We start from the raw sequence: 24,241 nt of genomic DNA on the forward strand, positions 1-24,241 counted from the left end.
TACACCAATCTGTCAGTGTGTCCTGACTGAGGCCCCCTGCTGGATCGTTCATGGAAACAAAGGAAGCTCTGCATTAATCAGGCAGCCAGTCAGTGCGGCTGCGGGGAGAATGAACTGTGGGCAGCAGGATCACATGGGTTTCTCGAAGAAAAGCGGAGAAAATGTGCTTTTTTGACTGATAACTTATTTTGAAGCCGACGGCTTGAGATGTATCCGGACACGAAGGCTGGTTTCTTTCCGCTGCAGTGATTTAAAAAAAGTTGACAAAACAGAAACGAAGTGAGTGAAGCGATGATTAACTCAGGTAAGCGACGGAAACTCGATGATTGTTCTGGTCAGAGTTTTGTTAGTGGATCAGATCAAATCAAAGCAGGTCGATTTATTGTAAAACCATGTATTTATTTATCTGTTACTTCATTTATTTCTTGGGGGAATTATATCTAAACAGTGTTACACAGGGAGAATACATTCAACAGTGGTAATGTTTACTTTCTAGCTGAAGCTAATCTGCAGCCCCTGCCCTTGTTTCTGTTTCAAATAGGTTCATACAGACAAACAATTCCGTGTGTAAAACGATTTGAGATATATCATATACTTAAAACAGACTGTGTGTATAAGTATTTAAGTCAATGTGTTGTACAGTTATTTAAATGGAAATCCTGTGATTTTATTTAGATATGTATTATAGTATGGCACATATCCCACTCATTTCTATACTTCAGTGGTTGACTGTAAAATCTCCAAATCCAAACTCCTGAAAAAGTTTTTGTTGGCTGTGTCCAACCTGTGGTGGGTTTCTGAATGAGGAAATATGCGCAGAGGGAAAAACCAACATCCCTCTCTGTCAGCAGATCAGCTGTTATTGTTCTGTTCACCACAGAGGAATTTTAGGGCATTGGTTCAGCCAGATGTGCTAGTTTGCATGACTCTTTTTTTGGAAGTCCCTGCACCCCTTCCTCCATTACTATCCCTCTTTTCATCTCCCATCTGCTCCTCCTCCTCCTCCTCCTCTGCCCAGTTGACACACACCATTAGCCGGATTACAGTGCTGTTGTGTGGAGTGGCAAACATAAACCATTTGATATTTGAACCCCCGGAGAGATGGCCCAGTACTTTACAGCAGTTCAACACTAAGCTGTCACTAGGTTAGGATCAATGCTACAGAGTTAAGAGTGAACCTTGTATTAGGGCAGCATCTGTCAGACCACCAAAAATGCATCAGATATAGTTAGATTCCTAATCTGTTCGATGTATTTCAGATGACAAGAGTCTTTAATTCAGAGGAGATAAAGTACACAAAATCTGAAGTGCATTTGTTTTGTTTTTTCTCTGTAGGCATGCAAAAGCCACCTGTGGCCCCCAAACCGAAGCTGGCCCAGCCCCAGAGGCCAGGACTGTCTCCTGCAACCCCGAGAAGAGAAGTTCTCTCTCTCCCGTCTCCTGGCACACAGAGGAGGGCTAAACCGGTAGTGGCCCCCAAACCCTGCCTCTCCAAACTCACCACTGATGTGGAGTCCAAACCTCTTGCTGCGAACAGCCTGCTCCAAACATCTGTAACAGAAACGCCACAGACCGAAGGTCTTCTTAACTCGCAGAATGGAATACAGCAAGAGAACAAAAAGCCAGATTGGGATTATATTATTCCGATCTGTCTGTGCAGCCAGGAGAACTGCATGTGCAGCGGCAGGAACTCGTCAGCACACAGGAAGATCGTCTCTACATCTCGAGGTTCTGTGGATGAGAGTAGGGAGAAAACAGACAAGTGCAAAGTGATGAACACTGCTACCACTACTCACCTCACAAACCATAAAACTCTTCAAGAAACTGTGGACCAAAATCTCAACACAGACATCAACACCTCCAGTCCAACAGAGACGCCAACAACTCCGACTGTTAGGCCGTCCCTTCCTCACAGAACATGGAGCGATGAGGCAAACGGTAACGCACTACCTCAGAGTTCACCTGGGAGAGGACCAGAGGAAGATGCTCTTGGCTCAGAGGAGATATCTCGTGTGTCCCAGCCAAAACCAATCCCAGCAGCCTCTAGGAAGCCCATCCCTGTCCCTGTACCACGGAAACCCAGGTCAGCTGGGCTGGCCCGTCAGGAAAAGGTGGTGGAGGAGAGTGAGGAGATAGTGAGCCAGGAAGGGAGGGAGGTGAAGCTGTCATCGGAGGGGAAGGGCAGCTCATCACTGTCTGTCAGTGTACCTTTTGGAAATGAGGCGCCAATATTTCTTTCTGCAAGGAAAGCCTGCGCCCAGCCGGCCCCTCCGCCCAAGAAAAAGCCTTTACTGTCAGAACCTGAGAAAGCACCGACCTATGATCTTCAGACACTCCCTACGGATGTGGAGGAGGAAGACCTGGGCTGGGACAGCAGCATCCAGGAGATGGAGGTGTCAGTCGACCAGGAGGATGAAGAGGTGGAAAAAGAACTAACGTGTGATCAGGAGTCAGTATTCAGTGACTTCACACCTATTCCTCCTTCTAGCAGGTCGCACAATCTGAGCCAGCCTCCTGCCAGCAGCGTGGCAGCAGAGGTGGTCAAAGTAGCTCCGAAGAAGCCCAAGAGGAACAGCAGCCCGATGGCTTGGATGCAGAGGAAGGCATCCTCTGAGGAAAAAGAAGAGTGGAAATCAGGAGATGAAGAGAAAAGGCAAGCACTTCCTTTACAATATTGTGTTTTAAAGGAGAGGGTGATGAAGGAGCTGCCTGCGCCGCCAGTGGTGAAGACCAGCAGAAAGTTCCTAACACCTGGAATCATGAAGCCTTCTCGCTCCAGCCTTAACAAACAGAAGTCCAAGTCCTTCTCCGGCGCTGACCTCCTGCGCTCCGACGGACAGAAGAGGAACTCTTTCCGGAAACTGCTGGACTTGAAGCTCTCTGTGATGATGCTTCCCAAGCTGATGAAAGGAGGCCAGAGCTCGGCTAATGATAATGAACAAAGCGTGCACAGGGAGCCGGATGCATGTGAGGACTACAACACTCATCTCCCTCAGCGTAAAAACTCCTGCCCGCTGATTGGAGTAGAGCAAAGCGTGGACGGAGATGACTTTCCTCCTGGATCAGAACAGGATATTTACTACGAAAACATACCTGAATATGAAGAAATAGCAGACTACATTAATGTGCATGTAGGAACGGAAATCACATCCCCTCGGGGGTCCATTGCACAGCCTACAGCCTGGCAGTATAATGATGAGGGCATCTATGAGGAGCAGGAGCCTTATATGTCCTTTGAGAAAAACACTGAGCAGTATCAGACGCCAACAGACCTTGAGAGGTATATTATCATGGCTTTTATCTGTCTTGTTTCTCTCAGTGCTTCACATCCTATCTCTGAATATGTTGAGTGATTTCCATTGGTTCTGGTACAACACCTCTGGCCTCTTTAAAACAATCAGCTGAGAAAAAGATCTTGTTAATGAGACAAAGGGACTGTGAATAATTTGTTTACCAGGAAGTTTAAGGGGAAGCTCGTCACATTTGTGCCTTTGTTGCAGATAGCTGTCAGGGGAGTTTGACTGGTATAGTGGCACACGTTCTCAGCGTTTCAGGTGTTGATGGATTGTAGATAGACAACCTAATTATTTAGATGCCTGTTTCATTTTCGAAAAATACACTTCATGCTAACATTTTCAATGCTATAGCCAGACAGACAGTTCTCTTTTTCGTTTTTTAACGACCTGTCGCTGAGATTTTTTCATAAATACGATTTTTGATGCTTTACTAAGTATTTCCTAAAAGGAGTGTGTCCTTCTGGAAAGCATATTTATGTTTCTTAGCATAATCCACAAATCCTTAAGTCAACGGTTTCATTTAAAGTCCTATTTTAAATAAGAAGAATAGGCCAACTAAAGAAGAGTAAGGCTTCTGATGAAAGAGCTTTTCTGTTTCAAATGTTCAACACTTCAATAAAAAAATATCTACTTGTCCAGATATACAGTAGCTCTCGGGAAGCTGGGAAATGATATTTTTGATTTAACTGATCCTGTTAAAGTTATACGACTAGTCTAGAACAACCCCATTGATGCTTAATTAGCTCAATTAAACTTAGCATGATTAAATTATAGTTAGAAATGCACCTAATTATCCTCATTTGTTGAATTGTGAATGAGCAGTGAACAGTCAGAAAAATAGGATTTACAGTTTGTAACTGTACACTCGGGGGTGTACAGCTTAGTGTGTCGCCAATCTTTAGCTCAAACTGTGCAGCGATCACATGTTTAAGGACGTTGATCAGCTCACAAACAGAGACCACTAACAGCGTAACATTGTAAACATTCCACAGTGTATAAGACTTACAGAGTCCGGCTTATTGGGTTTGCTGCTCAGCCTCGGCCTATTTCTTTTTCTGCAGCTTTTGTTCAGGGAGGGGCCGTTGTTTCACATGTAGAGCTCCCTCTGGGATTTATGGCATTTGAGATATCCAGTTTCTTTTTGGTGCTGTTCCCCTTTTAGCTGTCTACATGTGGTCATTTAAAAGCAGTGCTTTTGTATGATATGGGGTGTTAGTGGTTTGCTGTCCTTTTGTTTCTCATGGACAAGACTAGAATCATGTTGATAGTTTATTATTTAATGTTGCTTCCTGGTTGTGTCAGGTCCTCCCTTTCTTTCGTTTTATGGCTCCCTCTTGATCAGAGCAGGAATTGTTCAAATACTGCTGGACTGATCTTTGTTTGCACCACCACTTTAGTCAGCATGTCGTCATGTCCCAGGGCAAGACACTTCACCCCAAATTGCTCCTGTGGGGATTGCCCACAGTATTCAGTATGTAAGTCACTTTGGATAGTAGCGTCTAACAAGTGACATGTAATGTAATGTTTGTATTCAAAACACTCCTCTTTGATTAATGTACTTTTATCCCAAACCTCACCTCTTTCCCCCTTTTTTAATAAACAGCATCCACTCTTTCTTGTGCTTCTTAAACTAATCATGTAGCATGGGGAATGACAGCCAGCTGGATTCAGTGTTTTTGATAACTGCATGCAGCTGCTGCGTTGTCTTAATCACCAATACAGTGATGTGTTCATGCTCTGGCATCTGCCTCTATTCTCCCCTGACCCTAACATCCTGTCCCTCTTTGACAGAAGCTCTGTGGATGAGGAGGTGACGCCCTTGGACGACGTCCCTTCGGATGATGAAATCTTGGCCAACACCTCAGAGGAAGAGGACGATAGCAGCTCCATCTCCAGTAAAGGAGAAGCTGAGCTGGCAGAGGAGAGCACGGTGAGAGGCACACAGTTAGATTTATGATTTCACTCTCTAGAAGTACTCACAAATGTTTTTGGGAATCATCACACAGGGTTTGCCCTTTGCAAGGTTTCAGATTGATCTGTGTGAGATTTAGCCATGAACTACACAGGGTTTATTTAAAGTGCATTGAAATTCTAAGCCGTTTTTTTTTAAATCTTTCTGTCAGGGGCAGAGTGGGCAAAAGAAGAACAAGATTCACCACATCGCCACAGAAATCATGAGCTCTGAGAGTGTGTAAGAGTCTTCATTTTTTTCTTTCAAGGTTAAACCAAATATGAAAAAAACAATATTATATCAATTTCATCAACGGGGGTAATTGGATGTTACCAAACATACTTAGCTATCGATAGGTTTCATTTTCATTTCTCTGGTATAAAATAAAAATCATTACTAGGTGTTGGAGCCAAACTGCTTACTTTGCTGTCGCCTATTATTTATTTTACCGTCATTATGTGTTCACAGCACACACAGTTGTAATTGGTCACTTACGGCACTTATCACATGGGTGTGGTGTAAGGTATTTATTCCACCTGTTGTGTGCCAGGCCTGTGTGGGTGTCAAAGAGGGTGAGCTATAGGCTCTGAAGGACTTCTTAAGTTGTTTTTTGAGTACATTATTTGTACTTTGACAGAATTGTATTCACCTCAATTGTATTGAATGGAGACGGACATTTCAAAACCCTGGCAAATAAACACATATTAGCAGCATAGCTAGCTAGACATCACTAGATAAGCCAGAATGTATTTCTTTTTGGGAAAGAGACTCTTTTCTCTATAACAATACTCATCTTTTTATAACTTTTCTTAATTTCCCCATTTTTCCAGGTTTGTTGACGTCCTGAAGCTGCTTCATGTTGTAAGTATCCTGAGACATTATCCATTTGTGTTTTTTGCCTCACAAAACGTTATGTTTGCATTAATAAAATGTTTTAAAATTCCAAAGCGGGAACAGAATTTCATCTAGACTTATATAAAATACAGCCAAAGAGATTGTAAACATGTTTTGATTAAAACGCAGTGAGAGATAGAAATCTGTATTGAAAGAGTTGTTTTATATATTTTTGCAGTCAACATTAAAAGTGTTATTAGGAGTCCAGGAATGGGCCACATGACAAATGTTGTCGACTGAAAACATAAATATTCGTATCTTTTGAAAAATGGAACAGGACATGGTGTAGAGAAAGATTTAAAAGGCTCTATGTTTTTATCTAGTACTAGTTTACTGTGAGCCCACATTCTACATATGTGTCTGATTATGAGCCACCGGGTCACACCCCATGCAGGATAACACTGTCTCCAACACACACAGCTCACATTCCTCATGGTTTTCCTCTGCTGTGGTATCTGACCGTAACGCTACACTTGTTTGTTGCTTGTTGATTAAGAAATGTAATCCATAACGGAACCAGAACTCCAATATGAAGCTCTGGTTTCTTTGCTGCGCTTGTTTGTCAGATCAGTATACGTACACTATAAACTTGTATCCTTCAGACAAAAATCAATATGATTGGGTTTTTCATAAGTAAAAAAATAATGTGTGTATTCTCCCAGTGATGGAGATCCACTACCACATTTATAGAGGACATTATGCTCATTTTTAGGTTTGATTGGTTACTCTAATTATGTGAGCGGGGATTAAACATATTCAAAACATAGATACAGGAAGGCATGAGAGGTTTGTTTTGTGAGACACAGATCTCCAAACAGGATTGTAATGGGACTGAGTCATGAACTCCTCGCAGCAGAGCGCAGACAGGAAGTGCTCTGCTGACTGTGGAGGAATAGAGTCCAGTAATGAGGATCAGTCATACCAAGTTCAGAAGAATGTAGAGGTGACTTAGTTTCTGTTCTCCATCCCCACCAGGCACTCAGCCAGCTTTTCACAAACTGATTAATGAGAGCACCACATGACATTTGTTGTGAGCTTTGATCTGAGTTATCAGTAGAGACGTATTTTTCAGCCATGCCGTGTGTAATGTTGCTGTCAGGTGAAAACCTTATGGTCTGTACAAGGTCATCTTTCCAGCAACACGAAGATAAGAAAGGCTTTGATTTATAGCTCGATGTAAATATGTGGCATGGTCCATCTGACGAGCGCTTCATAAACTAAGTTAAAATAATGCTTTTAATCCATACATAACCTTTTATCTAAAGTGAAGACAGGAACATCAAACCAAACTGAACAATAGCCTTTTGTCCACCCTGTTGTCCCCATTCAGAAATATTCACTTACTGCTGATTCAGTCACGGCTGCATTGTAATCTTTTCTTATCTTATGAATCACCTGTTTTTTTCTAATTCCCTGCCAAATCCTACTTCACGTGACGCGCCTCCTTCGCCCTCAGATCACACATGTTAACCACAGGAGCGCTCTACTGGGTGCGCAGTCTGGCAGTTTTATATGCCATGTGTCCCAATTAACCACAAAGAAACCTCTACATCATCAGAAAAAGAAGCAGAGGGGTCAAGGTCTCCTGCTCTCCTGTTTCTTTCTTCCTGATTCACCGTACCATTGATCTTAACACATTCTTAATGTGTGTGCCGGTCATGAGTCAACCGTATATATTCTGTGGTTCTGGAGCTTATCTTTTTGCAGTGTTGTTCTGGTAACTGATATATGTGATTTGCAGAGCAGACAGATTTAAAACCTCTATTGTTTTTAGTTCTTCTTCAGTACTTCATGTAGATTTACTTCTGGTTTTCCTCTTCCTGCCTGGATGAGTTCCTGAATATGCCCTGCTGACTCTTTATCTGTCTGTTTATTTGATTATCTGACGTGTAGGACTTCCGTGATGCGGCGTCCACGGCGTCTCGTCAGAGTGGGAAGCCTGTGATTGAGGAGCGTCTTCTCAACCAGATCCTGTACTACCTACCTCAGCTCTATGAACTGAACCAGGATCTGCTCAGAGAGCTGAAGCACAGAGTGGCCAAATGGTACATAATATATTTGAATGTTTGTGCATATTCATCACGTTTACTGGCTTAAACAGCTATATATGCACATACACTATTTATACAAAGATACATTTAAACCCATGACCCCATATTTGTGTCTAAATGTTGGTATTTGTTTTTAATAGTTCTGACGCTGTAGTTCAACTAAAGATATAACTTAATGTTTACGCAGGGAATGTGAGTATTTATATTTAGTTAAGCATTGTACCTATGCACACATGTTATCAATGTTCACTCGAGACAGCTTTACATATTAAGATATTTTTCACAATTTTCTGAAATTTTACCCGAAACATCTATTGATAGTTGAGAATATAATCAGCAATTTATTCTATTCCAGAGACTTCTACCGACTACTACCATAAAATCCTGCTGCCACTAATGTGGGAGTAACAATATAGATATAATATGAAATAGCAGAACAGTAACCGAGGCCATTTTTCCGTATTGAGTACTTTTTTTTAAAAGTACATTTTCCTGATGATGCTTGCATACTTTTACCAAAATGCAGGACCTTTACTTGTAACAGAGTATTCTTTAAATGCAATACTAGTTATTTTTGCTTAGACAAGTGGTCCTTGTACTTCCCCAAACAACTCATTTTTCTGTACAATAACTATTGGAGAAATAATAATAAACCTTAATTGTAAACATTTGAAAATATAATGTTGAAATATGACTAATTTTACCTTATTTTACAGGGATGAAAATGCTAAGCTAGCAGATATTTTCCTGAAGAAAGGGCCGTATCTCAAGATGTACTCCACCTACATCCGTGAGTTTGACAAGAATGTGGCTCTACTGGAAGAGCAGCGTAAGAAGAACCCTGCATTCGGCGCCGTGGTGCGGGAATTTGAGGTAACGAGGCTAACCGGTTTCCTCCTTCAGAGGGGGAGTGGCTGTTGCATAACTGAGCTCTAATTGTTTATGCAAGTGAGAGTTTGTCCCTTTTTAAAATCTAATTTGTAATATTTGTAATTTTTTCTTTCCAAGGCCAGTCCACGGTGTGCCAACTTGGCTCTGAAGCATTACCTCCTGAAACCTGTTCAGAGGATTCCTCAGTATCAGATGTTGCTCACAGGTACATCAGCAGAAGAGTCATTCTCATTACGCATCAGGCTCATATTCAGTTTACTTTCTGGACACATAATCTGCAAATCCTAATTAATCCCTTTCGAACTAACTTCCTTGTAGTTATGGGCCCCTAAACATAGTTTGTGATGTTTCTCATTTTTGACATCTTGCTGCCCTCTGGTGTCCAGAAAAATACAAATGCTTTGGAATTTCTTTGCTGCTCCTCCAATCCTCATATAATAAGGTTTTTGAAGTGCAGCCCAAATCAGATTTGGTGACATAACACAAGCTTTAACATGAGTGAGCTTAGTGTTTCATGAGTCGAATGGATCAGAGTTGATCCCTAGGGACCAAGATGTGAAAAATGTTTGTACTTCACTCCTATATAATTCTGTTACGTGAGCACCTATAGACCGTTTTTATCCACGATTTAAATTTTAGAGTATAATCCAGGAATGTAACACAAGACTGAGCAATTATAACCCATACAAAGTCTTTTTCAATGTTGGACCTAACTCTATTGTTAGAGTTGGACCTAACTTCTATTTGTGTTTCAGACTATCTGAAAAACCTGTCTGAGGACTCTGATGATTACAAGGACACACAAGGTAAACAAAGTTCCTTTTTTAAATCTGTACTGTAACTCACCTGATAGTTTCAGGAACAGAAACACATAAAAACGTCTGTTATGTGTTTGATGCACATCTTTTTACATTTCTATCCACCCAGCGGCCCTTGTCATAGTGAAAGAAGTGGCCAATCATGCCAACGACATCATGAAACAAGGGGTGAGGAAAATAAAAATATTCTATTAACATGTTGATAAAAAGCTCCATACAGATTGTTTATGTCCTTGTGAGTTTTTGTAATGTTATTTTTCCCTCTCAGGATAACTTCCAGAAGCTGATCCAGGTGCAGTGCAGACTGAACGGCCACCATGAAATAGTCCAGCCTGGGCGGGTAAGACCATAAAGCTTTAGCTTGGATTTATATTTTGTATTAATTATTGTGTCTTGCTCTATTAAATGTTAACTGTTAAATCAACACATATTTGATTTATTTTTCCGAACCTCACTTCATTGACATTAAACCTTTTACCATAAATGAAATCGTATTTTTCAGAATAAATAGGATAATACAAAATGAAATCCAGGGAGATAATAATTTTACTTTAAGGAACAGGAAATAAAAATAGGAGAACAACTGCACTATTACAGAAGCTGTACAGTTTTGTCGGGCAGATTAGTTTGAAAGGAAAGTAAAAAATAATTATCAGGAAATAATTTACAAGTCATTGTGAGTTATTAAAAAATGTTTTACCTTCTGGCGTTTTTTTGCTGTAGATCTTCCTAAGAGAGGGCATCCTGAAGAAACTGTCGAGAAAGGTTATGCAGCCCAGAGTGTTCTTCCTGGTACAGTAACACATTATATCTTCTTTCTCTTGTATGTTTTTTATACAATAATTTCATCATGATGTTCTAAATCTTACTCTAAGCTCTTCTGTGTATCAGCAAAGACGATATGACAGAAAGTAAGTAATGTTTCTTTGTCATGTTCTTTATAGTTTAGCGACACACTGCTGTACACAACTCCTGCTCAGTCCGGCCAGTTCAAGTTCAACAACATGTTGTCTCTGGCTGGGATGAAGGTGAGAACTTCACTCCTTATTTCTTTGCACTCGTCATCTATTCACATATATGTTATTATCCCACTATATGTTATACGCTGCCATCACTGCTCTCACAATGAAATTAATAACAGGTTAGCAAACCAAGCCAAGAGGCCTATCAGAACGAGCTGAACATTGAGAGCGTGGAGCGCTCCTTCACTCTCTCAGCAAGGTAATGATCAGAAACAAAAGAGAAATCTCTTGGTAATTTAAGAACGTGCTGTTTCATAACAGGCTTCCTGTGTTCTTTATTTGAGTGCATAGGTCTGTGAGTACTGTGTAGGCGTGTATTCACACTCTGTTTTCTCTCTGCAGTTCAGCCACAGAGCGAGATGAATGGCTCGAGGCTATTTCCACAGCGATCAGTGACTACACCAGGAAGAAGATCAGTTTTATATCGGGCAAGCCTCCAGAAGAAGTAAGAAAACACATTTCCTGTTTGCAGTGTATACTTTATGATACTGATGAGATCTAAATCAAAGTACTTTATAGCTTATGTAAGAGTGATGAGAGTTAATGTCTTTGTTTGTTTATACTCAGTTAGAGCTGACGGACTACTATGGGGATGGTGCTCCTTTGGGATCCAAAGCCCCTATCTGGATCCCTGACCCGCGGACCACCATGTGTATGATCTGCACATGTGAGTTCACACTGACATGGAGGAGACACCACTGCCGCGCATGTGGGAAGGTAAGGTCACAAAAGTCTCCTTTCAAAATCAAACGCAGTTTCTAAAATAATGTTATAATAAATGAGAGCTGCAATTAACAGTTATAAAACTGTTCATAAAAACAGAGTAGCTGGTTAAAAATATATATCATATGCAGCTAGACAGTTCACTCAGTAGAGTTTCCCTCTCCCTTGTTAATAGTTGAATCTCACTCAATTGTCCCTCCTGGTTCCCTTATAGTCAAGTGGTGAAGATAACAAAAACAGGGATTTATTAAAGTTGTATTGTGCCTTACTTTAGTGGATCATAACCTACCGGGTATAAAATGAATATGCAGATGCTCTGGTTCAAATTAAATCTGATAATGTCCTATAAATGTCTAACAAAAACACCTTTTGCTAGTTAAGAAAAGTAAGTACTCTACTGGCAATTTTGAATTACCTCAACCACGAGAAGATCCCTGAGCATACAGTTATAAATGACCACAAAAGGGTTGCGCTCATGGACCTGTAGTATGTAAGATTAGCTGCTGATACACCGAAAGAAATAGGCACACGACCAAAGACATTATCCTTATGTCTGGCAGATATTTAATTGGATTGGAAAGTATTCCTGTCAAGCAAAAAATAACATATTTTATGCTTAATCATCCCCTCAGGTGGTGTGCCAGTCTTGCTCGTCCAACAAATACTGTCTTGAATACCTTAAGAATCATTTAGCCCGAGTGTGTGACCAGTGTATCGATGTTCTCCTGCAGCAGAAAAGTAAGTCTTGCTTTCTTCTGACATTGTATGCAATATGATCCGATACAAAATGATTTATCATATCACAGGGCTGATAGGATGGTAGCTGGATCATAAATAAGGAGATGTAATGATGCTGTGTACCAGGCTCTTCGTTATCATTAAAAATCCTTATAACAGAGGCATCAGTGTTGATTAGATGCAGTTAAACCAACACAGGTATTGTGTGTCGTTTCTATCTATTAAACCACTGCATTTTTCACCTTGATCAGGTCAACAAGCCCAATCAGCAGCTGTATCCCCTGGAAACAAAGCCACCTTTGCTTTCAACAGGAAGCAGAAGAAGATCCCTGCAGCTCTCAAAGAGGTGATTGATGCTTTGTTATGATCAGAATGCACTGATGGTGATAATGACCTGATATATAATCAGATGTGTTTTTGTTTCAGGTGACAGCAAGCACAGACAACTCTTCCATGAGTGGGTACCTGCAGAGGTCAAAGGTGAACAAAAAGCAGGGGAAGAGGCTGTGGTTCGTTATCAAAGACAAGGTCCTGTACACGTACGCTGCAAGTGAGGTAAGATCCCAGTGTCGTGTTATAATTAAAGTCAAGCGAATTGATTTAATCTTTATCTGACACTCTTTTATTGTCTCTTCATGCAGGACGTTGCAGCATTAGAGAGTCAGCCCCTGTTAGGGTTCGTGTTGAAAGAGGATTCATCACAGAAGTTACATTTTAAGCTTTACCACAAAAACACACTTTTCTACATTTTTAAAGCTGACGACCTCCAAACGGCACAGAGGTACAGTATAAAGAGTTGTGCCACTTATTGTAGCACATGGGTATGAAATTAATAACACTAATAATTCTTTTTTTTTTCTTTAACAGATGGATCGACACATTTAAAGAAGCTACGGTGCTCTAACATGGGTTGACAGTGTTTACCTCAGTGCTCTCCGACTATAGAGACACCATATTAGTTGCACTGAAATGCAACCTAAATACATTATTTGTATTGCTTTTATTAACCATAGAGTAGGACATAGCCATGTTAGTTTTATATTTAAATTTAAATCTTTGCCACCAGGATATATACAGTTTTGGATAAAAATTAGGAATCATAAGTCGCTCCATGTGAAGCTTTTTTTTTAGACTTTTTACCCATTTTGTATAATTATTTTAGTAACCTGCTTGGATCTCCAGCAGATATCTGTTAATAAAGCCCATTGTAAATAGATTTGTAATGAATTTTAGAGCTCAAAACAAACTCTGCAATATGTGTAGATGTTCCTTGTTGTATAGTAATAATTACTTTATTTCACACCAGCATGTGTCTGACTGTTGAGCACACAGTGTGCACTCATTATTAACCCTCTCTACAACCTACAGTCTTACTGGTGTATCAGGGAGCTGTTGTCTGTATGGGCATAAGTGTACCATGTTTATTGCATTTGTAATTCAAATGGCTGTACATGTATTCAATCCCTACAAGCATTTTTCTGTAAATATAGAGGATTGTAAATTAAACGTAATCAAATGTCCCCTGAATCTCACTGTTATTATTTTAATGATGTCACTGTAATGCATGTTTGTTTGATTGTGCATTTTGTTATGGTAATAACAATTTTACAACTTTAAACAAAGCCTGTCTTCTTGACAACTGTTTTCATACTATTATATCCAATTATATAGCCAATTATCAAAACAAAATACACATTATTCTGAGTAAGCTTCAACAACTGCCAAGTAAGAGTTTGTGGAACCATAAGTTATATTTTTGAACATAACACACAAAAGGTATTCATACACTGTGATATGGTGTCAACCTGTTAAAATGTTGTTGTTTTTTTAAATCACAGGAGTACTCCTGTGATTTGACAACATTTTGACAGGTTGACACCATATACTGTATGCTCTCTCATACACACCATAGACAGTATATATAGACATACACACATAGGCTAGGAGCCTCTGCCACCCAACTGCGCATGTGCGTGAATCGTTTATTGATGGAAAAAGGTCACGAACTCTGACCCTCCCACTAACTGCAACAAACAGTTAAAATATTAATATATTGAGGACTTATACATAATCTGACATAACAGCTAATTGGCAGGTAAGACATGTTTACTAATGTGGATGCATGCGATGTTCAAGAACCAGACACGAGTGGCCAGTAACACAGGAAGGGAGGGAGTGTTCAGTAGGTCTGCAGCAGGGAAGCAACCATTACCGGTTAGCAAACAGCTATCCTAGCTCGTTAGCACTGTCGTCCGGAGCACAGAGCTTCGAAACTAAAATAGGCAGGTATGTAATAGTGTTGGTATTTGTACGCGTCTGCATTAGTATGTATGTAGGTAACGTTATATGTTATTGTGTAGCTAATTTGAAGCAGTAATGTTGCAAACAAACAAGCTAGTTAGCCAACAAGCTAACAAGCTTAGCCCCGTCAGCTAGCTGTGTTACCGTTAGCTCATGTTAGCTGCTGCGCTAGCAATTGCTAACTAGCATCCGCAAACCAAGCAGCCACATCGTTAAAAGAAAGTCTGAGTGTGACAACAGCTCATCGTAGTGTTAACCCATGAGATATCTTGTTAAATTGATGATAGATGTTGATATCCAGTGCAAGAATTTGTGCGGTTTTTGCCCATTTGTAAAACGCGAGGTCCCTCCGCTGACTCTGCGATTGAGCATCATGGGCCTTGAACCCTATCATGCTTTAACCCTTCAATTTTGACCTTTCACCCACAGGAAAAGAAATACCTTTATCTTCCGTATCGATTTTACATAGCTGGCTGTCAGGAGCTTGTTTGTGTTAATACTGCACCTTTACCGCTCATTCGTTGTCATTTAACATTCATATTATGCCATATTTTGTCAGGCCATCAATAGTACAGTTTCGAGCTAGCGGTTAGCATAGGCCACGAACTAACATTAGTTAGTAGCACGCAATACCATAAATCAGATGATATTATTTCACATTATCGTTCATTACGGAGGATTGCAAGCCACGTTAACATCGTTAAGAAGTATCAATCACGTTTAGTCCAGAGATATATAAAAGTTAAAGGGAGAGGTAACGGGGAACTAAAGCAGGAGCGTAAAGGGTAGTAGCATTATAGTTACGTGTTTTCTCGCTTTTAATAACATATCTGAGATATGATACCGTTTATGTAATTCAAACTATTGAGATTGAGATCCGTGGTGCTCCAATACACATCGGTATATAAGACATGATATTTGCACATGTGGTAAAAGTTTAAAGAGATGTCCTACGGGTATCATGTTTACACACAGAACTCAAAGATCTACTCAACAAAATTGATGTTTTCCCATATGTTTCTTATATTAACACATTTATATGAAAGACCAACACCGGCAGTTCATTGATGATGTTATTAATGAGTATTGTCAGTGTTCCGTGATAGAGCTTATTCCTCCAGTTAGTTTTATGTTACCCAGAACCATTGCAAATATAGAGCTCCACAGTTGTACTGGATGACATGTTCCAACATTACTTTGAACATGGCCACTATATATTATGTTGCAGCAATCCCACATATACTGTCCATCTGTAGAAAATACTAACTAGGACAGCTGTGTTACAAATCTGTTCCTAAAAACACATGTAGGGACTCTTGCAATGTTACAAATGGGACTGTTTGTTAACAACCACTTTCAAAAGAAAGAGAATAAATTAGCCTTATTCTTGAAGGAATTACTTTAAAGAAAGTAAAGCATATGTTCTCTCGACAGGTGTGAATGCCTCATGTGGCACTGATGTGAAGAACAGTAGAAGGTGTACGCAGTATCAGAATGGATGGGCAGACTCAAAGGATTCAACTTGTGTCGGCAGACAGCAACATGGCATTAGGACACAGAATACAGGTGAAGAATGATCATCTTCTTTTCTTTCAAAGATCCCGTCAAACAGCTGACAGAAAAACATAACACTGTTTCAAATTTCCAAAATATCCTTAGTCCCCCAATGACATGCATTCTGTTTGCATAAATACAAATCCTATTCTTTATCATATGATTAGCTTAACTTCTCTTTCTGCATAAAGTCAACAATCACTCATGTTTTCCTTTTTTTTTTTCCTTACAGATTGTAACTGATCAGCAGACTGGTCAGAAGATCCAGATCGTCACAGCACTTGAGCCGTCTTCCCCTGGAAAACAGCAGTATATTTTAGCAAACACTGACTACCACTCTGCAGGGAAAGTGATCCTTGCCAAGCAGGAGGGCTCTGCCAACAAAGTCATCCTCTCCTCTCAAGACGGCTCTGGGATCAACCACCTGTTGTTCGCCTCCCCTGATCTGGCTGGGCAGCAGATTCAGGTATATCCAGGAAATATTAGTTTTATTCCAATTGTAATAAACAAGTGACTGAAAGGTCTGATCACTAAAGAACAGACGTGTAATATTTCCAAACCTAATGTAATATGTGCTGTATTTAACTTTGTTTTCATTTGTTTTTCAGTTTGTGACTGAAGGGTCAGACCAGTCTCTTGGGAAACCGGTTGTGGAGTACTGCGTTGTCTGTGGGGACAAGGCCTCTGGTAAGAATTAAGTTGAACCTTCTTTAACATTACAATTGTTTTCAGTAGTGAGCAAAGATTTTCCAACTTGACCCTGTTTTGTCTTTTCTCTCTCAGGGCGCCATTACGGGGCTGTCAGCTGTGAGGGCTGTAAGGGTTTCTTCAAACGCAGCATTAGAAAGAACCTGGTGTATACGTGCAGAGGCTCCGGAGAGTGTGCCATCAACAAGCTCCACCGAAACCGCTGCCAGTACTGTCGCCTGCAGCGCTGCATATCGCTGGGCATGAAACAGGACTGTAAGAGTAAAATACTCTATTTACAGTTTAAGTTAACACTTTAGCCGCTTTCACACCAAGTACTTAGCTGGTACTTGTTCCCCCCGAACTCTTTAATCCCTCGAACTGTCCTAGTAGATCACGTTCTCACCGGAATAAGTCCCTGAGGGAGGATTAGGCAAATGAAGCCGCTGACCTCACTTCTCCTTCTTCTGCTTTGGGTTCACAAAACTTTTTCGGAGTTTTAAGGGGTGTGGTTTGCAATTCGCCCAGCCAATCAGAAGTGATTAGTGTGGCCGACACACCCACAAACCATTTCCTCCTCAGGAAAGTACTACCTCGCTAGCAGGAACTATCTGGGGGTAAAAAGGTTTGCGCGAACTAGGGACTTGTTCCAGATCCTTTTTGGTGTGAAACCAAATCTCCCCCCCCCCTTATCGGCCTAGTTCGGGGGGAAAGTACTCCCGTGTGAAAGCACCTATTAAGTTCTCACTTATAGGATGTTTGACTCTGATTACTTTGTTTTGTCTCTAGCTGTGCAGTGTGAGAGGAAACCTGTTGAAGTGAACACCAGAGAGAAATCTGTCAACTGTGCAGCCTCCACTGAGAAAATCTACATCCGCAAAAACCTGTGCAGCCCTCTGGCTGCCACGACTACCTTCATGTCCGACAAGGAGACCGCCAGGTACACACACTTCATAAAACATGACGCCAGGTACACACACTTCTCAAAACATTTGTACACACACTTCACGCATTATTTTTGTTGTTAATTGTGCCGCATTTCCCCTGCATGATCTGGCACAGCTTTACTCAATTTCACTTGCTCTATTTTGTTATATCCATTGGCAGAATACATTTAAAATAAAAAACTCACAATATATTGTAGTTCAATACAACCCCATTACTAACCACAGTCTCAAAAATGTCTGTAGGGTTGACTTGGCATCTTTCTATCTCATTGTCTTTATCGGACATAGGATTCGTAAAGATAGGATTTTGTTACATTGAATTGGATTGAATGAGACTGTACACATGTAACTAATCAACTGATGAGAGTTTGAGTTATAACTTACTCGTATTGCATGGTTATATATTAAATAATGCAATGTGAAATGTGTCTTTTCCAACTTCAGGTCTACAAGTTTGCTTGAGTCAAGCATGTTGCTCAACATCCAGCAACCGTTCTGCAAGATGGAAAACACAATCTTGATTCCAGCATCCCCCGACAAGGTAACACAGTCCAACATGTCCTTCCTACCTAACAATTCCTAAATATTAGTATAGATTCAGCCGATTTGACTTATATTTAAGAAATGAGTATTTGCTTGCTCATTGAAGCTGCATGTGTCTAAACTTCTGTATGATGTAAACCAGTTTTGTTTTGGTTATTCTTTCTTGAAGTAGTTGAGTGATAACCACCAATGTTTTGTTAACTAAAAAAGATTCCCTTTTTGCAGGATGACCCGTCTCATGGGGACCTCGGCACACTGGCAAATGTAGTGACGTCCCTCGCCCACCTCAACAAGGCCAGGGAAGCGAATGACAGCTGCAACGACATGATGGGAGATGATACGCTTAGCAACGGGGACAGCTCCATGACAGACCTCCAGGCAGATGAGCAAACTGCAAGTGATATTACTCGGTGAGGGAGATGTCATACAGAATCAAGAGGCTCTGATACTGACCAGTTTCTGAATAAGTTGTAAGACTTGAGCACTAGAAAGAAACCCGGGGGCTGTTGTTCTCTGTTTGTTACAAAGCTTTAATAGAATTTCCTGCAGGGCCATGTGGTTTCTGACTCCGCTCTTTAGGACTTAATTAGATTCACCCACAGTTATTTAAAAATAAACAACATGTCATGGGTGCACTACAGTGCTGCTTTGAGTTCTATCCTTTGTTTTTGTTTCCATGTAAGCTCAAATAGAATTGATGTCTAAATGTTTTTATGTTAACTTTTTTATCTTCACTTTATTAGAGCTTTTGACACTCTGGCCAAAGTCCTGCACCCTACTGACGGCTCGGCAGGAGAGTCCCTGGAGGCCACCATGCAGCTGATGTCAGGGGACCAGTCGGGTCCTGTGGTGGAGCTGGAGGGGCCGATACTCTCTGACAGCCATATCCCTTTCAAGGTAAAACCACAGCGGACACCGACCTCTAGCCTCAAGGTGAAATCCAACTGAGACTAAAAACCGCTGCTTATGTTCGACTGAGTGCACATTTTAAAATCAAACTCTGGCTAACACCACAGTGATGTTTTCCCTCTTTATTCTCTAATGTGTTTCTACAGCTTATGATGCCTTTGCCTGTGCCAGAGTACCTCAATGTCAACTACATCTGTGAGTCAGCTTCCCGGCTACTTTTTCTCTCTATGCACTGGGCACGCTCCATCCCTGCCTTTCAAACCCTCGGGTAAGCCTTCGTCATATTTCCTTTCATTGTCTGATGACACATTTTTACTTCATTCATTAACCTGTCAGTTATAAGATGACAGTTAAATGTGCGCTTTCTCTAATGTGGCCATACAGTTCAATTCATTCCTTTTTTTTTTTTTAACAGCGGTCAAGATAATGACATTAACTTAATGAAAGCCTGCTGGAATGAGCTGTTCGCCCTGGGTCTGGCTCAGTGCTCCAACGTCATGAATGTTGGTACCATCCTAAGTGCCATTATCAACCATCTGCAGACCAGCTTACAGGAAGGTAGGAGGCTCTGCTGTTTGTTTGCCTGCGAGGTTTAAAGGGCGTCCACAGCTAGAAGGATAGCTAAAAAGCGTGAGCGAGCAAATCCACTTGACAACTACTGTGTCTACTGCACGACTACAGAAGTGAACAATATCATTAGGATCACTTGGATTGATTTAATGACCAATTAAAAAGCTCACAGGAATTTAAAATCCATCTGAATTCAACAGTGCATTTGTCTCACACATTAGGGTGAAATAGTAAAAGGATACACATTTAAAGGTGACCTATCACGCAAAATGCACTTTTGTACGTCTTTTATACATGAATATGTGTCCCCGGTGTTCGAGGGAACTCACCAAGTGTCAGAAAACACAACCCTCTCTATTTTCCTCCATATCCAAATCTCTTAAAAAGGGGCTGCAACGGATTTGATACTGACTGATCCAGATCTGAACACTTCTGTGACGTCACAGAAGTGGCGCTACGGCTATTGGGCCAACTCCACCAATCAGGAGGAGACAGCCACGGTCATTGCCGTTGGAAAGCGCTGGAGACGCTGTAGTATATATGCCAGGCCTGTAGATGGTGCTGTTCTCACAGAATCAGCCCATGCAAAGACAGTGCTAGATTGAGCGAAATGAGGAATGGCTAAAATGCATGATCTGTTTGGTATTTTGAAAAATAAAAAGTATAAATATGCCTTATATAGGTATGGTCCTAGACTATATTATTCAAATATAGCATGATAGGTCCACTTTAAATAAACAGCATCTCTCTTTTCTCATCTCCATGGTGCTGAAAGGCACAGCAGCTGCAGCTCTTGGACTGTTTTCCTACGCTTATTATTCATATCCTTATCTTAATGTCTTTCTCTGCACAACGCTCAGCAGTAACAGGCCATCAGAATCCACTTTAGGGCTCGGACTCAGCTGTAGCGGGTGCTCGGTGCAACCGTTTACAGAACCTTATCGTCTATCAGTGTGGATGCTCCCATTATATATTTGCATTTATCGCTCTTGCTGTGACCAGACCTTAGCATTTGAATACAATTGTTTTCCAAAGGGGAAAACAATGTAATACAAGCTCTCTTCGTATTTACTTTGCATATAAATCTATATCAATGTCTTTCCCCTTGCAGCCTTGACTCATGTTTTCTTTTATTTCCTACAGATAAGCTGTCACCAGATCGAGTGAAACTAGTAATGGAGCACATCTGGAGAATGCAGGAGTTCTGCAACAGCATGATCAAGCTGTCCCCAGACTCCTATGAATATGCCTACCTCAAAGCCATCATTCTTTTCAGTCCTGGTGCGTTCACAACTCACCAGTTCACACAATAAAAAAGACATTTCCCAGCTCTTGTCCTCCTGTTGGGGAACAATCCTTTAAAAAAGATTTACATAGAGCTAAATGAGCATGGGCACTTGTCTGACTGTTTGCATTTGTTGTTTTTGTGCCAGATCACCCAGGCATAGATAATACTCCACAGATTGAGCGCTTTCAGGAGAAGGCCTACATGGAGCTGCAGGACTACGTGACCACGACTTACCCAGAAGACTCCTATCGGTCAGTAGGCTTTACTCTGTGCTACATGACGGCTCATTTCAGAAAGGTTATGATGTACTGATACAGAATTTTTCTATTTCTAGTTGAGGTGCAACACTGAATCAATCTTCAGGAATATAATCATTTGATTATCAATGAACCTTTAAATGTCAGAAAATGCTGTCTTCTGCTCTCAAATAGGGAGATTTCCTGCTTTTCTCTGTTTTATATAACATTAAACTGGGGTTGACTATCAAAGTCATTGTTTGTTTGTTTGTAGCCTTTATTTAACTAGGTAAAATCCCATTGAGATCAACGATTTCTTTTTCAAGGGAGACCTGCAGCACATACTATACATTAAAAAACATTCCTGTGAACTTTAGAAACTGGGATAGACATCTTTCACTTTTTTCTGACATTTGATAGAACAAATCATTAATTCTGAACATATCGTCAGAATAATTTCTAATGAAAATAAGCAGCCATACGATTTTGCAAGACCGATTTGTAATGATATCACGATTGTACTTGCTCCATGTCTCTAATTTCCCCCTCATTGCTCGCAGGTTATCCAAGCTGTTGCTGCGTCTTCCCGCCCTCCGGCTGATCAGTGCCGCTGTCACTGAGGAGCTCTTTTTCGCCGGTCTCATCGGCAACGTGCAGATCGACAGCATCATCCCGTACATCCTGAAGATGGAGTCCACCGACTACAACAGCCAGGCGGCCTCTGGTGTCTGACACCAGCTTGTGCCAATAGTAACTTAACTGGACAGCAGGCCAATCAGAGAGCTCCACAGAGCGATCACAAAGTGGTCCCAACATACTGTATTTATGGCTCAGCATCCTATGGGAAATCAGTTTTCACTCTTACCTTGCTCCAGCTTCTGACTCACCGGTCAGTAGAACTCACAAAGAGGACGAATGAAATCAGCGGCTGCGCGCCTGCCAACCTCTGCCCGTTCCGGAAGGAAACCTGGAAACCTGCATCGTAGATTGCGCTTTTTATTGTACATAGTATTTTATGCTTCATCGCGTGCAAGCCTCTCCTTTTTTCTGCAGATCTTGTTTCTACTTTTAGAAATGAGGATGGTTTGATTTTCACTGCTTTCCTACGTGGTCATGCTTTTTTTATTTTCTTATAATTATGCAGAGAAAAAAAAGACTTGTCATAATGTGAGATGTTGTTATTGCAAAAAGGTTATAACCTTTATTTCTTATTTGTTTGGCAATCCAAAGGATCAAGCCGCATCACTTGTTAAATACCTGACATTATGAACGTATCGTGTATATAGATTTGTATATAGATCGCACCAAGGGTAGAATGGGCAGCACTTGGTAACTCATCAATCCCATCTTTTGGACAAAACAATGTGGACAGACAAAGGACAAGTCATTAAAAAATAAAAACACATTTCCACCATGTTTCTTTATTATTTACACAAGTGAGTTTTTATTTGGAATGAATATTAGTAAAGAGTACAAATGACATAGATCTGACTCCGTTTCTTGTCTCCAGATGATTTACTGTATGCACTGTTTACGTACCGACTGCAAGAAACAAGAGTAAGCTTTTCAGGTTCTTTGCTTTTAAACACTATTTTGTATTTGTGTGAGAATTCTTTTTTAAACATAAGTAGATGTTGACTCCCAAACAGCCAAAGGTACAATTATTTTGGTCCCATGCTCAGTCTTGTTTGGATAACATGGTGGGTCCACAGCTTGTGATATAATCAGCTTTCTTTGTGGATGAGGACAGGAAACGTATTTTCTGTTTATGTTTTTGTTATGCCTGTCATTGCTGCAAAAATCCTCTAAATACAAAAACAGGCTTCTATAAATAATGTGCCAGTTTATCACTCTGTTCAAATTCAGACATACGTCAATAGAGTAATCGGTACCACTTTACAATAAGACTACCCTTATAAAGGATTCATAAAGGGTTTATAATTAGGTTATGAATTAGGTTGTAAACACTTTATTAATCATTTATAAACCAGTCCTAACATAGTTTTCATACATCAACACAGGCTCACTATTTGGCAAGATGACTAAGCCTTATATTGGCTACTTAGTGAGAATCAACTCAGTGAACAACAGATACCAAGGATGCTGGCTGATGAAGAAGATGAAGTAAGCTAAGTAGCCGATATAAGGCTTAGCAGTACAGATAAATGTGGGCTCACTATTTGGCAAGCGACCGGTCACAGTTTCCCTGTTTATCTCATGTCTTATAAAAGCTTATTAATGATCTAGAAAGTGTTCACAACCTAATTAATAAATGAATTACAAACTATTCGTAAACCCTTTATAAGGGTAGTCTTATTGTAAAGTGGTACCGAGTAATCAAATTATTAAAAGCGATTAACATTATTTTTTTCACAAGTTCATCAAGCTAATCAAACTTTGACCATTGTCAATCAAAGAGATTAATGAATGTATGTCTCAACTAGTTGTTAATCCGTTTTTAAGTAAACTACAAATAGATATGAACACATACACACAAAGATTTTGGGGTGAACACTAGAGTACAAACATGTTGTCTTCTCTCCTAAATTGCATTATTCCCATAGATTTATCCACATTTTGATTTAGGGGCTTCCTTAAAAAAAAGTGTCTCCGTTATCCGGACAATCTAAAACCCTGCATAACTCTTTGTTTTCTGTGTTTAAACAAACGTATCAAACGTGAAAAACTCAGTACAGATGCTTCATGGAACTTCAAGCCCCTGTCTGAATAACTTCAGCAGGTTGTTTACATGGTCCTTCTGAATAAATAATGCAAAATCTGTATCCTCACCAGAAATTTACTGCGGCGTTTTTTGTAACGTG

General features: G+C 40.5%; 2 protein-coding genes across 8 annotated transcripts; both read left to right on the top strand.

The window, feature by feature from the left end:
• The first annotated feature begins 59 nt into the window (after nucleotides 1–59).
• On the top strand, nucleotides 60–13,904 carry LOC307039886 (FYVE, RhoGEF and PH domain-containing protein 6-like). Of its 3 annotated transcripts, none has more exons than XM_079682321.1 (21): nucleotides 60–304; nucleotides 1,336–3,280; nucleotides 5,088–5,226; nucleotides 5,426–5,487; nucleotides 6,078–6,108; nucleotides 8,035–8,186; nucleotides 8,909–9,065; nucleotides 9,201–9,288; nucleotides 9,839–9,889; nucleotides 10,011–10,069; nucleotides 10,170–10,241; nucleotides 10,625–10,693; nucleotides 10,846–10,929; nucleotides 11,043–11,122; nucleotides 11,266–11,368; nucleotides 11,491–11,640; nucleotides 12,279–12,384; nucleotides 12,636–12,730; nucleotides 12,811–12,939; nucleotides 13,026–13,165; nucleotides 13,252–13,904. In XM_079682321.1, the coding sequence occupies exons 1-21, from the start codon at nucleotides 292–294 to the stop codon at nucleotides 13,286–13,288; spliced, it is 3,762 nt and encodes a 1,253-aa protein (XP_079538447.1). In that variant the 5' UTR covers nucleotides 60–291; the 3' UTR covers nucleotides 13,289–13,904. The 3 variants fall into 3 exon arrangements, with proteins under 3 accessions (XP_079538447.1, XP_079538448.1, XP_079538446.1); XM_079682322.1 differs by having other exon boundaries at nucleotides 60–279; nucleotides 5,420–5,487; XM_079682320.1 differs by having other exon boundaries at nucleotides 61–304; nucleotides 5,420–5,487.
• A 418-nt stretch (nucleotides 13,905–14,322) lies between these two features.
• On the top strand, nucleotides 14,323–22,905 carry nr2c1 (nuclear receptor subfamily 2, group C, member 1). Of its 5 annotated transcripts, none has more exons than XM_079682770.1 (14): nucleotides 14,323–14,479; nucleotides 16,120–16,251; nucleotides 16,472–16,705; nucleotides 16,848–16,926; nucleotides 17,023–17,208; nucleotides 17,716–17,896; nucleotides 18,318–18,414; nucleotides 18,642–18,826; nucleotides 19,160–19,313; nucleotides 19,472–19,593; nucleotides 19,741–19,883; nucleotides 21,039–21,176; nucleotides 21,329–21,434; nucleotides 21,980–22,905. In XM_079682770.1, exons 2-14 carry the CDS (start codon nucleotides 16,180–16,182, stop codon nucleotides 22,149–22,151), a joined length of 1,869 nt encoding a protein of 622 aa, XP_079538896.1. In that variant the 5' UTR covers nucleotides 14,323–14,479; nucleotides 16,120–16,179; the 3' UTR covers nucleotides 22,152–22,905. The 5 variants fall into 5 exon arrangements, with proteins under 5 accessions (XP_079538896.1, XP_079538899.1, XP_079538898.1 ...); XM_079682773.1 differs by having other exon boundaries at nucleotides 17,716–17,866; XM_079682772.1 differs by having other exon boundaries at nucleotides 17,023–17,202.
• The last annotated feature ends 1,336 nt before the right edge of the window (nucleotides 22,906–24,241 follow it).

This window comes from Notothenia rossii (assembly GCF_949606895.1).
Source record: "Notothenia rossii genome assembly, chromosome: 5".
In the NCBI taxonomy this organism is placed as follows: domain Eukaryota; kingdom Metazoa; phylum Chordata; class Actinopteri; order Perciformes; family Nototheniidae; genus Notothenia; species Notothenia rossii.